Source organism: Globicephala melas, chromosome 1, assembly GCF_963455315.2.
Source record: "Globicephala melas chromosome 1, mGloMel1.2, whole genome shotgun sequence".
NCBI lineage: Eukaryota > Metazoa > Chordata > Mammalia > Artiodactyla > Delphinidae > Globicephala > Globicephala melas.
In genome coordinates this window covers 153,561,692-153,584,769 of record NC_083314.1, presented here as the reverse complement: position 1 = coordinate 153,584,769, position 23,078 = coordinate 153,561,692, and the positions used below count along the sequence as shown (strand labels likewise).

General features: G+C 43.6%; 2 protein-coding genes across 3 annotated transcripts in view; one reads left to right on the top strand and one right to left on the bottom strand.

Annotated features, from left to right (window-relative positions):
• The window catches only part of RIMKLA (ribosomal modification protein rimK like family member A), a 37,934-nt gene extending 27,319 nt beyond the window's left edge, over nucleotides 1-10,615 (top strand). The window contains exons 5-6 of one of the 2 annotated variants that reach the window (XR_011377422.1): nucleotides 205-1,054; nucleotides 1,919-10,615. Coding sequence is in view for 1 of the 2 variants with exons in the window: in XM_030867385.3 (XP_030723245.1) it covers nucleotides 205-695 (491 nt within the window). In the remaining variant the exon portion in view is untranslated. Of the gene's footprint in view, nucleotides 1-204 lie in introns of both variants that reach the window. The other variant, XM_030867385.3, reaches the window with a different exon arrangement.
• A 5,450-nt stretch (nucleotides 10,616-16,065) lies between these two features.
• Nucleotides 16,066-23,078, bottom strand: part of ZMYND12 (zinc finger MYND-type containing 12) — a 34,359-nt gene continuing 27,346 nt past the window's right edge. The window contains exon 8 of the mRNA XM_030867365.2: nucleotides 16,066-16,353. Within this exon, the coding sequence (XP_030723225.1) occupies nucleotides 16,229-16,353 (125 nt within the window). The 3' untranslated portion in view covers nucleotides 16,066-16,228. The remainder of the gene's footprint in view (nucleotides 16,354-23,078) is intronic.

Here is a 23,078-nt window from a genome sequence, read left to right as displayed (position 1 = left end):
TAAAGTATTATTATCTTATCTTGCTTGACTGTTTTCCTTTCTTTCCGCATTTTCTCACTTCTCTGATTAAATTTATTCTTTGACTAAAGTTTTTCTACGACAAAGGGCAGGCAGAGGATATGGGTAGGGGTCTCTTCTGGGAAGGCCTTATACGGTCCTGCTCGGTTACAGTGTCACCATTACATCACTGCACTTTCCCCACAGGTGGCGTGGGCGTCATGTGCCCACTGACAGAACAAGGCAAGCAGCTGGCTATCCAGGTGTCCAACATCCTGGGCATGGACTTCTGTGGCATCGACCTCCTCATCATGGACGATGGCTCCTTTATGGTGTGCGAAGCAAACGCCAACGTGGGTTTCCTAGCCTTCGACCAGGCCTGCAACTTAGATGTGGGCGGGGTCATTGCAGACTACACCATGTCCTTGCTGCCCAGCAGGCAGACCGGGAAGATGGCTGTCCTCCCGGGACTGTCTAGTCCCAGGGAGAAGAAAGAGCCAGACAGCTGTGCTTCAGCTCAGGGAGTCACAGAGAGCGTCTACGCCATCAACAGCGGGTCTACCTCTAGCGAGAGCGAGCCTGAACTGGGAGAGACCCGGGGGTCCTCAGCAAGCACAGCGGGGGCCCCGGCCCCCATGCTGCCCGACCCTGGCTACAACATTAACGCCAGGATTGCTTCAGAATTAAAACTTCAGTGAGTTCCTGCTTTTTGGCAGCATTGAAACCAAATCCTACTGCTTCCCTAGTAGTTTTGAGCGAATAAAATCTGGACTAGTATGATTTCATTTGCACAGAAACTAGAAATCCCATCTGGGCACTCAGCATTCTTTCTAACGATGATGGAAGCAAATGGCCTAGCTTTGTGGTTTTTATAAACACTAATATAAAAACCCTCACGGAGAACAACATCCCGACTGATGGATTTGATACCGATGTCTGCTACAAGCAATTGGATGTTACGGCTGACTCTGTGCTGTGCTTCTGGCTTTTAGCAGTGGAGCCCATTAACTCAACGGCTCCTGGAAATACTGTACAAAAGAGCAACCACCGGACAGAGGCACGTGCAGAAGAGGTGGAATGTGACTGCAGTTGTGTGCTCTTCATTAAGTGTGTGTGTGTGTGTGTGTGTGTGTGTGTGTGAGAGAGAGAGAGAGAGAGAGAGAGAGAGAGAGAGAGATGCTCGGAGTATACACAGTCCCAGTGCTATTAGCGAATCAGTCTCTGCTCCCCATCAATCACCATCTTGACCATATTTCTCTGACACTCAGGATATGGTGTTTTAAAGGGAGCTTCCTCCTTAGCATCTTCAATGAAGCACTTTGTAGAAAGTGAAATTGAGCGTCCTTTGACTTCACTCGTTGGCAAACATCCTGCTCTGTAACTGGGGCTTTCTACAGATTGCTTTGCCACTCCAAATATATAGATCCTGCTTCAACTAGCGCCAGCCCCAGCAGCCTCTTGCACCTTTGCTGCCTTTGGCCTCAGCTGGAAATGCACTTCAGTGACCTAGTGGCCACACACTTTCTTCCTTAAGCATGCACTAGAACACCATGGACTTCTTTTCAATAGACTGTTCACTTGACATTAGAAGCGAGTGGGTTTTTAATCCTAGAAAGCTACTGGAAGATAATCATTTCCCCCTCTCTTCCACTGAAACTTTACGTAATTAGCTATAGGAGATTTTCTTGTATGAGTCGGTGTTGTGAGCCTGTTGGGTAGCTAGAGCCATTGGAAACACTCCAATCCCCTTGACATACTAGTCTTACCCAGGTTCCAGAGACCTGTCCTTACCCACTTTTCCACACTGGGGAGACTCAGGTATCAGGAATAACTCATTGCACATTTGGTGGGGGGGATGGGGGGTGGGGGGAGTGGATAATGTAGACATGACACCAAGTGCTTTTCATTTTAACTCTTCCAGCAGTAGATGATGAGACTGCCCTTGGGAGAAGTCACGGACATGGAGTGTTTCATTTCTGCTTCTGTGAAGTATGACAAAAATGAGCAAGGCTACCTTTTTAACCAAATACACTAGAACATATGCACTCAAGAGTCAACATGGGCTTCCCTGGTGGCACAGTGGTTGAGAGTCCGCCTGCCGATGCGGGGGACACGGGTTTGTGCCCCGGTCTGGGAAGATCCCACATGCCACGGAGCGGCTGGGCCCGTGAGCCATGGACGCTGAGCCTGCACGTCCGGAGCCTGTGCTCCGCAACGGGAGAGGCTACAGCAGTGAGAGGCCCGCGTACCGCAAAAAAAAAAAAAAAAAAAAAAGAGTCACCATGATTGTACTTATTTCCCTGGGAGACCTTACTCTTGAGCTGTGATGTTGCATGTACCAAGAGCACTAAACTTCCTCTTTGGAGTTACCTTTGAAGCCATGCAAGAAAAGAGGCCTCATAACCTTATAGTCAGACCTCGTTTTTTTACACCACCCTTCCCCAGAGTTCATCCCGAGCTCCATCACCCATTTTATTGATCAGACTTATCTTCTAATGCTCCTTGGCTGTTAAAAAATATCATTCCTCAAAAGAATAAATCTACCCTTAAAAGACAAAGACTTATCAATGTTAAGGATGCTTACAAGTGGACAGTTTCCAAGGAAGGTTCTAGAAATGTTATGCGTAAGGTCAGCTTCCCTGGACTAAAAATACATCTTCCCAACGTGACCAGTTTGAAGGCAACACCACCCATTCGGGTGTACGAATTCCTGTACTTATTCTGCTGTAAATGTAAAATGTGTATAAAGTCAAACTATTACATTTTTTCCACAACACATTTAAATAGAAATTGGCTTTGAAAATACTGTGGCTAAAATCAGATCTCACCAAGTAACTGAAACTGAAAAATGTTTGGCACCATGCAATGGAGATGTTGCACTACACAGTAGTAGTTTAAATACAGTCAACGTAGGGTGCATGCCACTGAACTGTAATTCCAGTCATGTGTCTGTACAGTTGAAAAACGATAATCCTTCACTTTTATATAGGTTAAGACATGTACCTTATCTTTACCACTCAGGGTGGGTTTAGAAGGATGGTCCTAGGTCTGTTCTCGTTGGATTTGGCCAGATGCTTTCTACGTAAACCTCTGAACCAAGTGATGACTTTCTGGAAGCTGCATTCACTCCTTCCCACAGTTTAGTGTAAGCCCAGTCTCTCCACTTTACCTAAATAGATGCTAGTGAGCCCCATGCTGAGCACAGCAGCTAGAGGGTGCTCCCAGACTTGTCAAAGGGGGCCCGTTTTCCAGCCGCCAGTGACATCTGTCGTCATTGGCATCATTGCTTGGAACCCTGTCTAGAGAGCTGGGGCACAGCTGGATCATAGCCTCCCTCCAGGATTTCCCATACTGGCTGTGGGCCCTGGGTGCCTCAGCCAGGTGGCTGGGCCACACTCGTCACAGCTGCCCACAGGGCCTGCTGGAAGGAACATGGGGCACAGAGCCAGATGCCGGTTCTGGTTCTCCCCTAAAATAGCTGATTAACCTTATACAATCAAGTTGACTCTGTGCCTCGATTTTTCCATTCTCCTGCTCGGGGAGATGCCTATTCTATTTAGCTCTTGGGGCGGGTGTTTTGAGGTTGGAGTTAATTAATGAAACTGTACATTGCGTGGGAGGTGGTAGAAGGACGCCTCCCACATCTGGTTTTTAGCAGTTTCCTATCACCCCTCCTCTGGGGGAGTTAAAGAGGCCAAAAGTTCTTGGCATTAGCACACTAAACAGTGGTAGAGGGCCTGAAAAAGGATGCAGCTTCTCAGAGGGTTATGACCTGAAAGACGTAAGGCTCTTAGTGTATTGAGCCTTCTGGACGGATCGTTTCTAACCTGAAACTCTTGACTCTCGTGTATCAACTGACAGTCTTCCTCATGTAACATAAATTGCAGTGTCTGTATGCAGTCTTCCCATTGTCTGGTAGTAGCATCTTGAAACTGGTCAGAACTTCAATGCCAACAGCTCCGTCACTCAGAATATATATAACTTTGCACTTGGGAAAAATGTCTTCATGCTGTTTGTCTGATTGCTGAGGGGTATGGGGTTCCCCCGGAAGGTGGATTTGGGGCTTTAGGTCTCGAGGATCTGATCAACAATATACGTGGATCTTAAGCCATTAGTGTCACAATTGCAGACTCAATTCTCCCAGCTCAGAGGGGATTCCATGAATGTTGGGGATGGACTAGGAGGAAGGAGAGGAGAGGAAGGTCTGGGGTAGTTTTGTGACATTTCAGTGGAAGAAATAAGTTGGGATCATCTGGAATTCTAGTGGGAAGGAGGAAGAAATGGCTCTTCTGTGGGTTGTTTGAATGAAAGAATTGTGAATATGTATTGCTTATAGAGATAGGGGTCTTTAAAACTATTCTGTATAAAGAAAATGAGTTGCATGGGTTCTCATCCACCTCAGCGGATGTAAGAGAGACATACCTCATCCCCCTTTTTTAAAATAATTAATTAATTAATTAATTAATTTTTTTAAACCTCAAAGACAATTTATTTATTTTTGGCTGTGTTGGGTCTTCGTTTCTGTGCGAGGGCTTTCTCTAGTTGTGGCAAGCGGGGGCCACTCTTCATCGCAGTGTGCGGGCCTCTCACGATCGCGGCCTCTCTTGTTGCGGAGCACAGGCTTCAGATGCGCAGGCTCAGCAGTTGTGGCTCACGGGCCTAGTTGCTCCGCGGCATGTGGGATCTTCCCAGACCAGGGCTCGAACCCGTGTCCCCTGCATTAGCAGGCAGATTCTCAACCACTGTGCCACCAGGGAAGCCCCCCCGCTTTTTTCATCTTTTTTCATGAAGTTTTTTTTTTTTAATTGGAGTATAGTTGCTTTACACTGCTATGTCAGTTTCTGATGTACAGCAAAGTGAATCAGCCGTATGTATACATGTATCCCCTCTTTTTTGGATTTCCTTCCCATCTAGGTCACCACAGAGCACTGAGTAGAGTTCCCGGTGCTATGCAATAGGTTCTCATTAGTTATCTGTTTTATACATAGTAGTGTGTATATGTCGATCCCAATCTCCCAATCTCCCAATTCATCTCACCCTCCCCTTCCCACTTTGTTCTCTACCTCTGTGTCTCTATTTCTGCTTTGCAAATAAGATTATCTGTACCATTTTTCTAGATTCCGCATATATGCGTTCATATATTTGTTTTTCTCTTTCTGACTTACTTCCCTCTGTATGACAGTCTCTAGGTCCATCCATGTCTTTGCAAATGATGCAATTTCATTTCTTTTTATGGCTGAGTAATATTCTATTGTATATATGTACCACATCTTTATCCATTCCTCTGTTGATGGACATTTAGGTTGCTTCCATGTCCTGGCTATTGTAAATAGTGCTGCAGTGAACAATGGGGTGCATGTGTCTTTTTGAATTATGGTTTTCTCAGGATATATGCCCAATAGTGGGATTGCTGGGTCGTATAGTAGTTCTATTTTTAGTTTTTTAAGGAACCTCCATACTGTTCTCCATAGTGGCTGTATCAACTTACATTCCCACCAACAGTGTAAGAGGGTTCCCTTTTCTCTGCACCCTCTCCAGCATTTGTTGTTGTACATTTTTTGATGATGGCCATTCTGACCAGTGTGAGGTGATACCTCATTGTAGTTTTCATTTGCATTTCTCTAATAATTAGTGATGTTGAGCATCTTTTCATGTGTTTGTTGGCCATCTGTATGACAAACTATACAAACAGCTCATGCAGCTCGATATCAGAAAAACAAACAACGCAATCGAAAAATGGGCAGAAGACCTAAACAGACATTTCTCCAAAGAAGACATACCTCATCCCTTCTTTAAGTCCTGATGAAGGCTGATCTTGAGAACCAGCTCTGAATGTAAATTAGAGGAAGGTTGAAGCAGCTAGCTGGGGGGGAGGCGGGGGTGGTTCCACGATCACTCAAGTAACAGCTGACCCTCCCGGAAGTTAATGACCAGAATACCATGTGCAGGCGGTCACAGAGCCATGTCGGAGGGTGAGTCCAAAGTCGGTGAAACAGCCTAATAATTTCCTGTGCACCTGGAGGTGAGGCTTCTATCTGCTGTCAGTCTATGCTGATTTTCTGGGAAGAGCCCTGACAGTAGCCTTCTTGTCACTGTCCCTGGAGTTAGCGTTCCTAGATCTGCCGCTGTAGCCTAATAGAAAACCTGCTGCTGTTTATGACGCTTCTGAGACTCCTCAGATCAGATCGTGGCTTAAACTCTTGTCACCTGGAAGACCACCGTCTCAGGCGTATGTTGTCTTAATCCTTTCTTAAAACCGTATTATGCTTCCATTCCAAATCTGTGGTTACACTGCAGCCTTCCCTTCTAAAACTCACACAGCCGAGTATGAAAACCTCGTCCCTTCTAGCCTTTCCATTTCCTTCTCCAGGCGCGTTTCCCCTGCTGACCAGTGGCACTGCTCTGGGCCCCGTGCTGGCAACGCAACACTGTTGGGTAGTCTTGCTCTGGCATTGCATATTCACTAGGGCTCTGAGGCAACCCTAAGAAGGTCACCCGTCAAGCCAGATTTGAGGGCACAGGAATAACAGCACTTTGGAATCAGTTCAGGCCCTGTTTTATAGATGGGACTCTGAATCCCAGAGGCCAAGGTCACTTAGCTAGTCAGCAGCAAGGTTGGGACCCAGGCAGTCTGGTTCGCAACCGGTGTGGCATACTGCCGGAGGTGGCTCTGTTCTTCCATGGCGTCCAGCACTGCTGCCATCCTGGACCCACCCTGTGCCCATCCCCCTTCTGCTGAGCCTCTGCTCTGGATCAACATGGTGCCTGCTGTGAAGGATTCAGCTCTTGGATGGCTTTTAGGTAAGAGCCCCAGAGGCCTAGATAAGATTTTCTGGTGTGTGCTGGCTCATGGCCTGTGCCTCCTGTAGACCAGCCAAGACCACATAGCGTCACATTACACCATCAGTGATGGGATGTGAGAGAAGGCCCCTGCCAAGCTGACTGAAGGCTTCCTTGGCCCCAGTTTGGTTCATGTTCCCTCACTGCAGAATGTCTTGGATTTGCGGAGGCCTTCGTGGGCCTCCATGGAGGCCAAGGGCTTGAAGGTCCCAAACGTCTTCCGTCAGGCACACCTGAGGGGGAATCCTGATTGATACACATGTTAGCTACAATCAGCCACAAAGTCAAAGGCTTCCTCCCTCTCGCAGTTCCACAGTGCATCCCCCTTGCAGCCGGCCACTAGGGGCACTCTTCCCTGTTGTAGCCCATGGGTCAGCTGAGGACCCCCTGCCCCTTGAGATCCAGAGAAGTCTGATAACTGGGCCTTTGGATCTCTGTGATTTCTAAGGGGCTTATATCTCAGCAGTCACTGCTGACTCCAGACTTCTGCTACCTCATTTTAAGCAACAATCATGTCTCATCCCTTCACCGCATCAGCTGAGACAGGCTCGGTTCCTGTCCCCACTTCCACACACACCAAAATTCAAATGAATCAGTGTGGGAGCGTGTGCCTGTGTGTGTTCCAGTGATGTGGGAGGAAACGGGAGACGTGGCAGCAACGCAGACGTGGCAGCAATGCAGGCATTGCAGCAATGCAGACGTGGTACCCCCATTCATAAAATGTTCTTCTGTACTCTACAGAGGAATCCATTCACCTTCCACTCCATGTGGTACCTGACTCCCTTCTCAGGACAAACTAAATCCACGTATGTTCTCATGGACGGCAGCATAGCCATTCCTTTTCCTAATATGATTCCTGCCAACACCTCTACCTTCAAGATTTCACCTTCTATCACGGATGGCTTGTTAAAGGCATTTTCCTAAGCAAAGACCACTCCCTCCCCAAGAAGAACTCAAGTGCCATCCCTTAGGGTGATATATTTTTCATTCCCACTACCCTAGCCGGGCATGGCAACCACCATCATCACCACTAGCTGTTGGGGTCATCACGCTTTACGGAAGGCAACACGGATTGATGTAAATGGTGCTAGTTTGGGTTAGCCCTGGTTCAAATCCTGACTTGATAACTTATGGCTTATGTGACCTCAGGAAAGTCACTTAATCTTGCTTAACCTTTGCATCATCACCTATAAATGTGATAAATAAACACAATCTTGAATGTGAAGCTCTTAACCACAAGTCTGGCTTTCAGCAGGTTCCTTTCCTCTTGCTTTCTCCACTGTCAGCAATCCCCAACAGCTCCCGCCAGTGATCATGGCTCAGTGCCAAGGGGTAAAAGCTGGCAGACAGCAGCTTTACAGCTGGAAAAAGAGATGCGGGGGAGGGAGGGGATAGGACTGGTGGCTGATTAAGCATGCTGCGGTTTAGGCTTAAGGACTGAAAGGTCCCATCCATCCCTGAGATTCTGTGATGCTCTAGTGTAAGATATAGGGGGTGTATCTGGCTTAGAAAAGTCCTGGAGGAAAGGCTGCCTCAGACACCTGGGAGGCTGGAGAGTGGAGGAGCAGCGTGACCTTGTATGATTTAGCACCTGGTTTCTCTGGCTCTTCCTGTATGAGGTTTGCTGGCTTTGCATCAAATGGAAGGAGGAGGTGCCAGGGATTTGAATTAAATCTGTCAAACAGAGGGTGAGGGGAGTGCAGAAGGCTGGGGGGCGGGGGCGCGGAGCTGTGCAGGGAACTCTGATAGCCCAACAGCACCATCTGGACTTGGCAGGGATGACAGCCCTGAGAGCAGATGGAACTAGCCAATAAAACAGCTGAAATTCTGCTGTCCTGGGCCTGTCCCGAGTCGGACCCCCAGAATCTTCTATTTGGAAGGAACACTGCTCTACTATAAGTGGAGAGCTGGGGTTCTTAGTCTAGAACTAATAAAGGTCTTCGTGAAGGCAAGACCAGGCAGGTGGCTGGTTTGTTTAGTCCCACCTGGAGGTCCCCAGAGTACCAGTGTTGTGGTGGAGCCGGCTTGGACCAGCCCATGAGAGCAGATTGTTACAGTTTCAGGAATTTTGTGGGCTGGTTGTTAGATGCAGCCACAATTAAAAATTAAATTATAGGGCTTCCCTGGTAGCGCAGTGGTTGAGAGTCCGCCTGCCGATGCAGGGGACACGGGTTCGTGCCCTGTTCCGGGAAGATCTCACATGCCACGGAGCGGCTGGGCCCGTGAGCCATGGCCGCTGAGCCTGCGCGTCTGGAGCCTGTGCTCCGCAATGGGAGAGGCCACAATAGTGAGAGGCCCGCGTACTGCAAAAAAAAAAAAAAAAAATTAATTAAATAATTAAATTATATAAACCTAAAATTAAAGTATATTAAAAATATAGGAAATAAATATTCAAAACTTATCACTTACTAATTATTTTTATTACCTTTTACTATTGTCTGTGCTCCTGAGGTTATTGACATCTGTTGTATTTGTACAGTGGAAATGCCATATAATTGTGTGCAACTGAGCATCTGTTCCCAACTGCATTGTTCAGTGACATCACAATGGTAGTTTGAAGTCAGCCATGGAGGGAATATTTACCCCACAGAGATGGGCAAACACTATATACTAAGTATCTCCCCTGGAGAGCTACCTGTTAAACATTTACAAGCACACCAGTGCCACTGGGTAACCAAGAAAGAAACTGATACACCAATGCATTAAAACATCTCAATTCCACGGAGGTAGCATGTGTGATGGATTTCTCAGAAGCCAGTGTCCTATTATAATGTGCAGAACTGACTTGAAGAAAAACGCTTGAAAACACTGCTTCTCTGCCTGTTGTGTCTTCCTCTGTTTTCACACAAGAGAAATCTTTTTGGTTTGCTCCTAAACTTAGTGATCTTTGAGGCTGTGTCTCACCTGTGGGCTGTACTTCAGCTAAGTTCCCCCCAGGAAAGTGAATTGTAGTTTTTCCTGCCTAATTGGCAAACTGAAAACGTGCTGTGGAGAATATATCTTAACTAGGCACCCAAAGAGCTCATTTCCAAGTGGTTTGAACAGCAATAAGAATGTTAACTTCTCCCACAGAGAAGAAATCATTTCTAAATGATTGTTTTGCTGGTTTTGCTTTTTATTAAAATTATTACCATGGAACAGAATGCGTTGTTTGCCTTTGTCCCCCAAACTCTGTCCCTTTTGGTGGTTCTTTTTCAGTAAGTATCACGCTGAATCTACATTTTATTATCTTCATATCATAAAATGAGGAAAAGTCTTCATAGAAACTTCATCCTATTCACTTGCACACCAGCTGCATTCTGAAAAACCATAATTTTCCTTTCAAATGCAGAGTGCTGTCTGAATTGTAATATTGCCAACTCTCAACTGTCAAGACGATGGAGGAAAATACTAATGCAGATGGTATGAGCTTGTCGTGGGCCTGCTCAACATGCTCTCCCGGACTGACTTCACAATGAAGATTCAAATAGCAAGTGAGAGCTTGCTGCGTGTAAGAATGGCTGTGTGGTGCAGGAAGGATCCCAGGGGACTGGAAAGATTTGGGTCCGCACCGGAAGAGCCATTCGACTTTGTCTGCATGACATTTCAAAAGGCTTCCTGGGAGAAGCAGTGCTAAGGCCTTTAGGAACTAACTCCGATCGGCACCAGGCCTGAGACCCTTGAACAAAGGCTGTTCCTCAACTTGTGAGGGTCAGGGAGCCCACCCTGAGGTCAGAGAGTCACAGGGATAACGCTGCTTTGTTGCAACCAGGGATGCTACTCTGTTGTACCGCTCATACTGTCCTTCAACCCAAACACTGGGGAGTGTGACCTGTATTTCTTTTTTATTCTATTGGTATATGAAATTCTGCAAACTACACAAAAGTCGAGAGGATGGTTTAGTAAAGTCCTCAAATTTTAAATTATCGAAATTTTCTATTTTTACTGCATCTACCTACTTCTTCTTAAGCATTTAAAAACAATTTCCGCACACCGTATCTTTTCTCCCCTGCATACTTCAGCAGGCATCTCATTTTAAAAAGAGATTTCCTTATGCCTTTACCACGTATAACAAAATTAACTACTATTAATTCTAATTCCCAGTTCATATACACTTCCCCCAGTTGTCCCAAAAGAACTGCATCGTAGACCAGTGTGTTTGGTGGGGCCCGAGGTCCTTTGAGAAGGGTGGTGACTGCTTCCCCACCATCCTGACTGTCAGCAACCATGCTGACAGGGCACCAGTAGAAAGATCTTTAGGCTGGCTACAGACACCGTCCCCAGTTGCTAGACCTTGGGATTTCCTCTCCCCAAGGAATAAGCCTATGAGACTTCCTCTTCTGTTTTCCAGGGTTCCACGGTCATCCTCCGAAACGATCCCAGCTTCATGCTGCCGACACCCACCTGGCTGTCATGCTGGTTCCCATTTCACTGCTTTTCCTGCAGCTGCGTTTTTCACTGCAGGAATTCCCTCAATCAGGGAAGAGCCTTCCCCCAAGGATTGTGGCTCTTCCACCGGCCTCGGATCTACTGTACCTCAGTGAGTCACAGCTCTTCAGAGCTCCCAAAGGCCTTGGCTTCTTCATTTGTTGGAAAAGTTTGGCTGAATTTCTAAGTCAGAGAAGATTTGAGTAGCAGGACACTATGTCACATTTAAAGGCCTAAAGAGACAGCAACTGAATGCACTGCTTGCTCAGGGATGTTCTTTTGCTCTAAAGAACATCATTATGACAATTGGTGATATCTGAACTAAAGTCTGTATTTCATTGTTTGATCGCATCCTATCAATGATTAATTTCCTTTTTTAAAAAAAATATTTATTTATTTATTTTTGGCTGTGTTGGGTCTTTGTTGCTGCACGCGGGCTTCCTCTAGTTGCGGTAAGCAGGGGCTACTCTTTGTTGCAGTGCGGGGGCTTCTCACTGCGGTGGCTTCTCTTGTTGCGGAGCATGGGCTCTAGGCACGGCGGCTTCAGTAGTTGTGGCTCGCGGGCTCAGTAGTTGTGGCTCGCGGACTCCAGAGCGCAGGCTCAGTACTTGTGGCGCATGGGCTTAGTTGCTCCGCGGCATGTGGGATCTTCCCGGACCATGGCTCGAACCCGTGTCCCTGAATTGGCAGGAGGATTCTTAACCACTGCTCCACCAGGGAAGTCCCTAGTTCCCTGATTTCGATGATTGTACTGGTGAGAATATGTAAGAATTTCCTTGTTTTTAGAAGAACCACATTAAATATTGAGGGATAAAGGGGCATAGTGTTTGCAACTTTCTTTCAAATGGTTCAGAAAATAATGGGTATCTATATAGAGAAAATGATGAGGCAAATATGGTAAAATGTTAACATCTGGGGAATCTGGTTGAAAGATATATGGGAATCCTTTGTATGAATACTCTGAATAAATCTGAAATTATGTCACCCTCGTCTGCTGGGTTCCCCTCTTCTCTATTAAACATTCTGTTTCAGGGCATTTCCTGGGGCTCTCTTCCCTTCTTTTTATCTCTCTTCTATTCCCTAGGTGATCTCCTTTGTTTCCACAGTATTAATTACAACCTACACGATGCTCTCAAATTTATCTCTCGAACTCAGGGTTCTTTTCTTAATGTCAGATTGCCTGTGCAGTTGCCTGCCTTTTCATCTCCCCTCAAATGTCTCACAAGTATCTTAAACTCACCACGCCCCAATCTGAATTCACATTCCTCTCTCTCCCGCAGACTCCCTCCTCTTCCAGGACCTCCTCACCTGAGGGCACAATGCCAACCACTTGCTCAAACCATAAGGAAAGAAAACACACTTCAGGAGTCATTCTTTGGCTGCTATCTTCCTTATCCCTCACACCCAGTATTGTTTCTTGTGGTGAAACATGACTTTCAAACTCTGAATGGTCTTTTTTCATTGAAAGCTTTTCTCCCTTGATCACTAGGACTGTTTCTGCACTCCTTAGAAAGGTTCGCAAGCAAGGGACAACATTTATAATATATCATCTTGGTTTTATATCCTGATCTCAATAGTAACCTTGCTTATATGCTTTTCAAACCTGCTGCTGTTTATTTAAGTATTTATTAACTATTGAAACTGTGTCTGTGTGAGCATATAGGTTAAATAAAATATTTATCTCCAACTCATCACCATCAATCTTGATGAATATCAGGAAAAATGTACTTTTTCTAGCAAACAAAATGATGATATGGTTTGTCATTCAAGTAATGCTTCATCATCTTTTCTGAAGCATCTACTTTGCCAGATGTGTGTTTTGTTTGGCCTCTTGTTCTTGAGAGATATTATGCTTCATAGAGCCATCGTGAATACAGAAACCTCACTTTCATGATATATATCTATAGTAGGACCTAGTGGTGGTAGACCACCTTGGTTCTAATCTTGGTCATCTGAGGACCTATGGCACAGCACAGGTCCAAAGTTGTGCAATGATAAAACATTGGAGAGTTGGTACACAGAGCAACTACTCAATGTGAATTTTTGTTAAATAAATGTTCATAGACAACATGATATAATTTGTAACACTGCTATGTGCTTGCTAGTAGAAAAAATTTAGCCAAGACTTTCAGAGATGATCCCTCAGCTCCACACCTGCAAATTCTGCTGAAGATGCTTAGGAAAGGTTACCTGGTAGAATGATAAGAGATGTTCTTATCTCCCAAGAATTCCTGGTTTTCTTGAATCTGCATATACCTTTTTAGGTCAAGTAAATCACATCTCACAGAGATCTTCAGAATTGAGATTATGTCCTGCATCACTGTATCATGTATGAAAGTGAGATACATTTTCATTGGTGAGTCAAAAAAAGAGGGCAAAATAAAACATAATCAAATTAGTGAAAGAAAGAAAATCTGAGTATTTGCCATCAGCAAACCCTCACCATAGGAAATACTAAAGGATTTATCAGTAATGTGAACCCAGATAGAGGGTGTGAAAAGCAAGAAGGAATATGATGACTTTATAAAATAATAATGACTTTATAAAATAATAATAATTGTGATTTGTGGGTTTAAGATATACTTGAAATAAATAACAGTAACAATATATAAGTTAGGGGGAAGCAAATGGAATTTAAAAATTTTAAAGCCCTTGTACAGTCCAGGATGAGGGTAAACATCCTGAATAACTTTAGACGTTGATGTTAGGAATGAATATTTGAATTTCCGGAGTAATCACTTAAAGAATAGAAACACAGTGTGTAACCTACAAACTAGCAGACGGGGTAGAAAATGGAATGAGAAAAAATACATAATCAATCTAGAAGAAAGAAGAGGGAAAAAAGAAAGTGCAGTACAAATAAAAGGCACAAAATTATAGATTTAAGGGCTTCCCTGGCGGCGCAGTGGTTGAGAGTCTGCCTGCCGATGCAGGGGACACGGGTTCTTGCCCCAGTCCGGGAAGATCCCACATGCCGCGGAGCGGCTGGGCCCATGAGCCATGGCCGCTGAGCCTGCGCATCCGGAGCCTGTGCTCCGCAACAGGAGAGGCCGCAGCAGTGAGAGACCCGCGTACCACAAAAAAAAAAAAAAAGAAAGAAAGAAATTAAGAATCATACTTCTAAATCACTCATGAGTCATAAAAAATTAAGAAATATTTAGAGCAAATGATAATAAATATGCATTTCGTAATATGTGGTATCAATGAAAGCAGCATTTAGAGGAAAATTTATAGCCTTAATGCAAGTGTTAGAAAAGCAGAAAGACTGAAAATTAAATTTCTAGACATGATGTGAAAAAGCAGAAAATTATGAGCCATAACCAAGAGGAAAATCAGTCAATAGGAACAATAAAGTGAAACAGTAATTTTATAAATATACTCAATGGGGAAGGAGTCATGAGCAAGAATTCAGGGGTGGAGAGAACAGAAAACAGATAAGGGAGGGGGGAAAAAGAGAAAGGGGCCAATGGCTATGGTAGAGAAGAGAACTAGAGTTTAATGAAATGGACTTTGAAGGACTTTTTGAATAAGGAAGTTCTAATATTTTCTTTTAAATTATCTGCCATTCATTCTTCTCCTCACTCCTCCAATCTTCATTCAACATCTATTTGAAAGAGCTGGCTCATATCTGGGGTTAGCAGGTGAGAATCAAGAAGGGATGTGTCCCTAAAGAGACAAAAAAACAGCTACAAGACAAGATGTGGAGAGTGACAGAGTATTGATAATTGAAGCTAAAAACTGAAGTGAGAGACAGAAAAGTAAGGCCCTGGGATTTCATAGCCATCTTGCAGAAGCGTAAGAGTGCCCCAAGCGGATTTTACCTAGACCTGAAGGTGCAGGGTGGCCATCTGACATATTTTTATTATATGGGCCTGAGGGAAATAATATGTCAGGAACATAAAACTCTCCAACAGGTCCTTGATTTGCATAACCTCTCCCTGGTACAGATCTACCCAGGAAGCAAAGTGGTCATGGGCAGGCTGCTTAGCGAGTCTGGAGAAAAAAAGGAGGCACTAAATGACCAGAGTCCTCGATGGTACTAGCTGACACAGCCATGGCCACACCTGGGCCATTTTAGAACATAATGAGGAGGTTGGGTGTGTGTGGAGGGGTGGGAGGCGGTGAATCAAGGTCACAGAGCTGTTACCTCAGAAAGCTGGGACTTGAACCCAGGCATGTCTGCTCCAATGCCTACACTCTGTCCCCTACATCACAGGGGACCTTCCAGAGTACTTCCCCCCTAGACAGTATAGATGGCTCACATCCCCTCCAAATAATTGTCTGAGAAAAGAGACACCAATGTGGAATGGTAACTCGGCCAATCCATAGTGGAGCTCCTTGAAAGGCCCAGGGGCCTTTTCTGGCAAAGGCCTACAATTTATGTCTGCATTTTGCTATTTGTTTTCTATATGTCTCACATCTTTTTGTTCCTCCATTCCTCCTTTACTGCCTTCTTTTGCATTAAGTGGATCTTTTCTAGTGTACCATTTTAATTTCCTTGTTGATTTTAACTGTTTTTTAGATTACTTTTCTTAGCGATTGCTCTAGGAATTATAATGGGCATTTTAATCACAATCTACCTCAGATTAATGCTAACTTAATCACAGTAGAATAGAGAAACTTTACTCCAGTATAGCTCTATTCCCTACCCCTTTCTTTGGCAAAGATCTATGAAGAATGCATCACCGGGAGACCTCTGAGAAATAGGATAAACTATTTGCAGTTTAATTATAAATACCTTGTTAGTGAACTGATAACACGTTATTCAAAGTCGTGCAAAGTCATGATAAACAAGAGTTTTACTGATTTCTGTGCCAAAAGCTCTATATTCCCCAACATATGCTGTGAAACGATAAAAACACAGCTATGAGCGCAATCCCAGGGGAAGAGGGTGGGCACTTCAGCAATTCATAGCACCTCAAAGCAGCTGTGCAATGCTGGAATACATTAGATGCTCAGTAGTCCATGATGCAGAGCTCTTGGGTCACCAAGTAATGGAATGAGCTTCCTCAGCTGAGATGAGATTTAGTAAGTCTTGAATGGTGTTTTGTTCATGGACACTGAGCTGCTGTTCTTTGGCTAGATCCAGGGCTCTCATGGCGTATTCCTCTGCCTGAAATAGAATTGCAGTGACAAAAGGAAGTTGTCACAGAAAAGCATTACATTGGAAAGCCCATCTCTGCTCGACCACAAAAACATGGGAAAGGACCCTTCAGCTTCTCACACAGCCACTGAGTTCTTTGTGGAAACTTGTGAACATACACTGGGTCTTCACAGCTAACCACATATGTGGGATGAGGGTGAGAGGGGTTAAGGAACAGGAAAACATGGTCGCTGAGCTTACAGTGGACAAAGCCTCTTTTCTACATTTCAGGGCCCTTTGAACCAACATTGGGAGGCATAGAAACGGAAGGTGCCACAAGTAAGTTGCCATCTGGGGGGCCAAGCAGCCCAGAGTTTTGACAGACGCTTCACAGGACAACTTGGGACAGGCTCTAGCTGGCCCTTCCCCCCTCCATCTCTTCCTCTTCTTCTTTTTTTTTTTTTTTTAACATCTTTATTGGAGTATAATTGCTTTACAATGCTGTGCTAGTTTCTGCTGTATAACAAAGTGAATCAGCTATACATATACATATATCCCCATATCTCCTCCCTCTTGCGTCTCCCTCCCACCCTCCCTAGCCCACCCCTCTAGGTGGACTCAAAGCACCGAGCTGATCTCCCTGTGCTCTGCGGCTGCTTCCCACCAGCTATTTTACATTTGGTAGTGTATACATGTCCATGCCACTGTCTCACTTCATCCCTGCTTACCCTTCGCCCTCCCCATGTCCTCAAGTCCATTCTCTACGTATGCATCTTTATTCCTGTCCTGCCCCTAGGTTCTTCAGAACCATTTTTTTCTTTAGATTTCATATATATGTGTTAGCATACGGTATTTGTCTTTCTCTTTCTGACTTACTTCACTCTGTATGACAGACTCTAGGTCCATCCACCTCACTACAAATAGCTCAATTTCGTTTCTTTTTATGGCTGAGTAATATTCCATTGTATATATGTGCCACATCTTCTTTATCCATTCATCTGTCGATGAAAACTTAGGTTGCTTCCATGTCCTGGCCATTGTAAATAGAGCTGCAGTGAACTTTGTGGTACATGACTCTTTTTGAATTACGGTTTTCTCAGGGTATATGCCCAGTAGTGGGATTGCTGGGTCGTATGGTAGTTCTATGTTTAGATTTTTAAGGAACCTGCATACTGTTCTCCTCAGTGGCTGTATCAATTCACATTCCCACCAGCAGTGCAAGAGTGTTCCCTTTTCTCCACACCCTCTCCAGCATTTATTGTTTGTAGATTTTTTGATGATGGCCATTCTGACTGGTGTGAGGTGATACCTCATTGTAGTTTTGATTTGCATTTCTCTAATGATTAGTGATGTTAGGCATCCTTTCATGTGTTTGTTGGCAATCTGTATATCTTCTTTGGAGAAATGTTTATTTAGGTCTTCTGCCCATTTTTGGATAGGGTTGTTTGTTTTTTAGTTGTTGAGCTGCTTGTATATTTTGGAGATTAATCCTTTGCCAGCTGCTTTGTTTGCAAATATTTTCTCCCATTCTGAGAGTTGTCTTTTCGTCTTCTTTATGGTTTCCTTTGCTGTGCAAAAGCTTTTAAGTTTCATTAGGTCCCATTTCTTTACTTTTGTTTTTATTTCCATTTCTCTAGGAGGTGGGTCAAAAAGGATCTTGCTGTGATTTATGTCAGAGAGTGCTCTGCCTATGTTTTCCTCTAAGAGTTTTATAGTGTCTGGCCTTATATTTAGGTCTTTAATCCACTTTGAGTTTATTTTTGTGTATGGTGTTAGGGAGTGTTCTAATTTCATTCTTTTACATTTAGCTGTCCAGTTTTCCCAGCAGCACTTATTGAAGAGGCTGTCTTTTCTCCATTGTATATTCTTGCCTCCTTTATCAAAGATAAGGTGACCATATGTGCGTGGGTTTATCTCTGGGCTTTCTATCCTGTTCCACTGATCTATATTTCTGTTTTTGTGCCAGTACCATACTGTCTTGATTACTGTAGCTTTGTAGTACAGTCTGGATTCAAGGAGCCTGATTCCTCCAGCTCCGTTTTTCTTTCTCAAGATTGCTTTGGCTATTTGGGATCTTTTGTGTTTCCATACAAATTGTGAAATTTTTTGTTCTAGTTCTGTGAAAATTGCCATTGGTAGTTTGATAGGGATTGCACTGAATCTGTAGATTGCTTTGGGTAGTAGAGTCATTTTCACAATGTTGATTCTTCCAATCCAAGAACATGGTATATCTCTCCATCTGTATGTATCATCTTTAATTTCTTTCATCAGTGTCTTATAGTTTTCCGCATACAGGTCTTTTGTCTCCTTAGGTAGGTTTATTCTTAGGTATTTTATTCTTTTTGTTGCAACGGTAAATGGGAGTGTTTCCTTAATTTCTCTTTTAGATATTTCATCATTAGCATAAAGGAATGCAAGAGACTGCATTAATTTTGTATCCTGCTACTTTACCAAATTCATTGATTAGCTCTAGTAGTTTTCTGGTAGCATCTTTAGGATTCTCTATGTATACTATCATGTCATCTGCAAACAGTAACGGTTTTACTTCTTCTTTTCCGATGTGGATTCTTTTTATTTCTTTTTCCTCTCTGATTGCTGTGGCTAAAACTTCCAAAACTATGTTGAATAAGAGTGGTGAGAGTGGGCAACCTTGTCTTGTTCCTGATCTTAGTAGAAATGGTTTCAGTTTTTCACCATTGAGAATGATGTTGGCTCTGGGTTTGTCATATATGGCCTTTATTATGCTGAGGTAATTTCCCTCTATGCCTACTTTCTGGAGGGTTTTTATCATAAATGGGTGTTGAATTTTGTTGAAAGCTTTTTCTGCATCTATTGAGATGATAATACGGTTTTTCTCCTTCAGTTTGTTAATATGGTTTTTCACATTGATTGATCTGCATATATTGAAGAATCCTTGCATTCCTGGGATAATCCCCACTTGATCATGCTGTATGATACTTTTAATGCACTGTTGGATTCTGTTTGCTAGGTTTTTTTTGTTTTCTTTTTTTTTGCAGTACGCGGGCATCTCACTCTTGTGGCCTGTCCTGTTGCGGAGCACAGGCTCCAGATGCGCAGGCTCAGCGGCCATGGCTCATGGGCCCAGCCGCTCTGCAGCATGTGGGATCCTCCCGGACCGGGGCACGAACCCGTGTCCCCTGCATCGGCAGGCAGACTCTCAACCACTGCACCACCAGGGAATCCCTGTTTGCTAGTATTTTGTTGAGGATTTTTGCATCTAGGTTCATTACTGATACTGGCCTGTAGTTTTCTTTCTTTGTGGCATCTTTGTCTGGTTTTGGTATAGGGTGACGGTGGCCTCGTAGAATGAGTTTGGGAGTGTTCCTCCCTCTGCTATATTTTGGAAGAGTTTGAAAAGGATAGGTGTTAGCTCCTTTCTAAATGTTTGATAGGATTCGCCTGTGAAGCCATCTGGTCCTGGGCTTTTGTTTTGTGGAAGACTTTTAATCACAGTCTGAATTTCAGTGCTTGTGATTGGTCTGTTTTATTTTCTATTTCTTCCTGGTTCAGTCTCGGAAGGTTGTGCTTTTGTAAGAATTTGTCCATTTCTTCCAGGTTGTCCATTTTATTGGCATATAGTTGCTTGTAGTAATCTCTCATGATCCTTTGTATTTCTGCAGTGTCAGTTGTTACTTCTCCTTTTTCATTTCTAATTGTATTGATTTGAGTCTTTTCCCTTTTTATCTTGATGAGTCTGGCTAATGGTTTATCAATTTTATTTATCTTCTCAAAGAACCGGCTTTTAGTTTTATTGATCTTTGCTATTGTTTCCTTCATTTCTTTTTCATTTATTTCTGATCTGATCTTTATGATTTCTTTCCTTCTGCTAACTTTGGGGTTTTTTTGTTCTTCTTTCTCTAATTGCTTATGCTGTAAGGTTAGGTTGCTTGAGATTTTTCTTGTTTCTTGAGGTAGGATTGTATTGCTATAAACTTCCCTGTTAGAACTGCTTTTCCTGCATCCCATAGGTTTTGGGTCGTCGTGTTTTCATTGTCATTTGTTTCTAGGTTTGGGGTTTTTTTTTTTGCGGTATGCAGGCCTCTCACTGCCGCAGCCTCTCCGTTGTGGAGCACAGGCTCCGGACGCGCAGGCTCAGTGGCCATGGCTCACGGGCCCAGCCACTCTGCAGCATGTGTGATCCTCCCAGACCAGGGCACAAACCCGTGTCCCCTGCATCGGCAGACAGACTCTCAACCACTGCGCCACCAGGGAAGCCCTCTAGGTATTTTTTAATTTCCTCTTTGATTTCTTCAGTGATCTCTTGGTTATTTAGTAATGTACTGTTTAGCCTCCATGTATTTGTATTTTTTACAGTTTTTTTCCTGTATTGATGTCTAGTCTTACAGCATTGTGGTCAGAAAAGGTACTTGATACAATTTCAATTTTCTTAAATTTATCAAGGCTTGATTTCTGACCCACGATATGATCCATCCTGGAGAATGTTCCACGAGCACTTGAGAAGAAGGTGTATTCTGTTGTTTTTGGATGGAATGTCCTATAAATATCAATTAAGTCCATCTTGTTTAATGTATCATTTAAAGCTTGGGTTTCCTTATTTATTTTCATTCTGGGTGATCCTTCCATTGGTGAAAGTGAGGTGTTAAAGTCCCCTACTATGATTGTGTTACTGTCAATTTCCCCTTTTATGGCTGTTAGCATTTGCCTTATGTATTGAGGTGCTCCTATATTGGGTGCATAAATATTTACAATTGTTATATCTTCTTGGATTGATCCCTTGATCATTATGTAGTGTCCTTCTTTGTCTCTTGTAATAGTCTTTATTTTAAAGTCCATTTTGTCTTATATGAGAATTGCTACTCCAGCTTTCTTTTGATTTCTATTTGCATGGAATATCTTTCTCCATCCCCTCACTTTCAGTCTGTACATGTTCCTAGGTCTGAAGTGGATCTCTTGTAAGCAGCATATATACAGGTCTTGTTTTTGTATCCATTCATCCAGTCTATATCTTTTGGTTGGAGCATTTAATCCATTTACATTTAAGGTAATTATCGATATGTATGTTCTTATTACCATTTTCTTAACTGTTTTGGGTTTGTTATTGTAGTTCTTTTCCTTCTCTTGTATTTCCTGCCTAGAGAAGTTCCTTTAGCATTTGTTGTAAAGCTGCTTTGGTGGTGCTGAATTCTCTTAGGTTTTGCTTGTCTGTAAAGTTTTTAATTTCTCTGTCGAATCTCAATGGGATCCTTGCTAGATAGAGTAATCTTGGTTGTAGGATTTTCCCTTTCATCACTTTAAATATGTCCTGCCACTGCCTTCTGGCTTGCAGAGTTTCTGCTGAAAGATCAGCTGTTAACCTTATGGGGATCTCCTTGTATATTATTTGTTGCTTTTCCCTTGCTGCTTTTAATTTTTTTGCTTTGTATTTAATTTTTGATGGTTGATTAATATGTGTCTTGGCATGTTTCTCCTTGGATTTTTCCTGTATGGGACTCTCTGTGCTCCCTGGACTTGATAGACTATTTCCTTTCCCATACTAGGGAAGTTTTCAACTATAATCTCTTCAAATATTTTCTCAGTCCTTTCCTTTTTCTCTTCTTCTTCTGGGACTCCTATAATTTGAATGTTGGTGCATTTCATGTTGTCCCAGAGGTCTCTGAGACTGTCCTCAATTCTTTTCATTTTTTTTTTTTTTCTGCTCTGTGGTAGTTATTTCCACTATTTTATCTTCCAGGTCACTTATCCTTTCTTCTGCCTCAGTTATTCTGCTATTGATTCCCTCTAGAGAATTTTTAATTTCATTTATTGTGTTGTACATCATTGTTTGTTTGCTCTTTAGTTCTTCTAGGTCCTTGTTACATGTTTCTTACATTTTCTCCATTCTGTTTCCAAGATTTGGGATCATCTTTACTATTATTACTCTGAATTCTTTTTCAGGAAGACTGCCTATTTCCTCTTCATTTGTTTGGTCTGGTGGGTTTTTACCTTGCTCTTTCATCTGCTGTGTATTTTTCTGTCTTCTCATTTTGCTGGGTTCGGGGTCTACTTTTCACAGCCTGCAGGTTCGAAATTCCCGTTGTTTTTGGTGTCTGCCCCCAGTGGGTAAAGTTGGTTCAGTGGGTTGTGTAGGCTTCCTGGTGCAGGGGACTGGTGCCTGTGTTCTGGAGGATGAGGCTGGATCTTGTCTTTCAGGTCTGCAGGACAGCGTCTCGTGGTGTGTTTTGGGGTGTCAACTTATTATGTTTTTAGGCAGCCTCTCTGATATTGGGTGGGGTTCTGTTCCTGTCTTGCTAGTTGTTTGACATGGGGTGTCCAACATTGGAGCTTGATGGTCATTGAGTGGAGCTGGGTCTTAGCATTGAGACTGAGGTCTCTGGGAGAGCTCTCGCCGATTGATATTACGAGGGGCCAGGAGGTCTCTGGTGGACCAATGTCCTGAACTCGGCTCTCCCACCTGAAAGGCTCAGGCCTGACACCTGGCTGGAGCACCAAGACCCTGTCAGCCACATGGCTCTACTCGCAAAGGGGAAAGGGGTGCCTCAGCAAGCCGAGCAGGTGCTTTCACCCCCCTCCATCTCTTCTTTTCTCCCTTATTTCCTTCCTCCCTTCCTTCCTTCCTTCCTTCCTTTCCTCTTTCTCTCCTTACTGTCTTTCAATAAATATTTATTGAAAGGCTACTATGTTCCAGGTACTGTGACTATAGGCAGAAATTCCTACCCTTGTGAAATTGACAATATAGTGGGGGAGAGAGGCAATAAACAAGACAAATAAT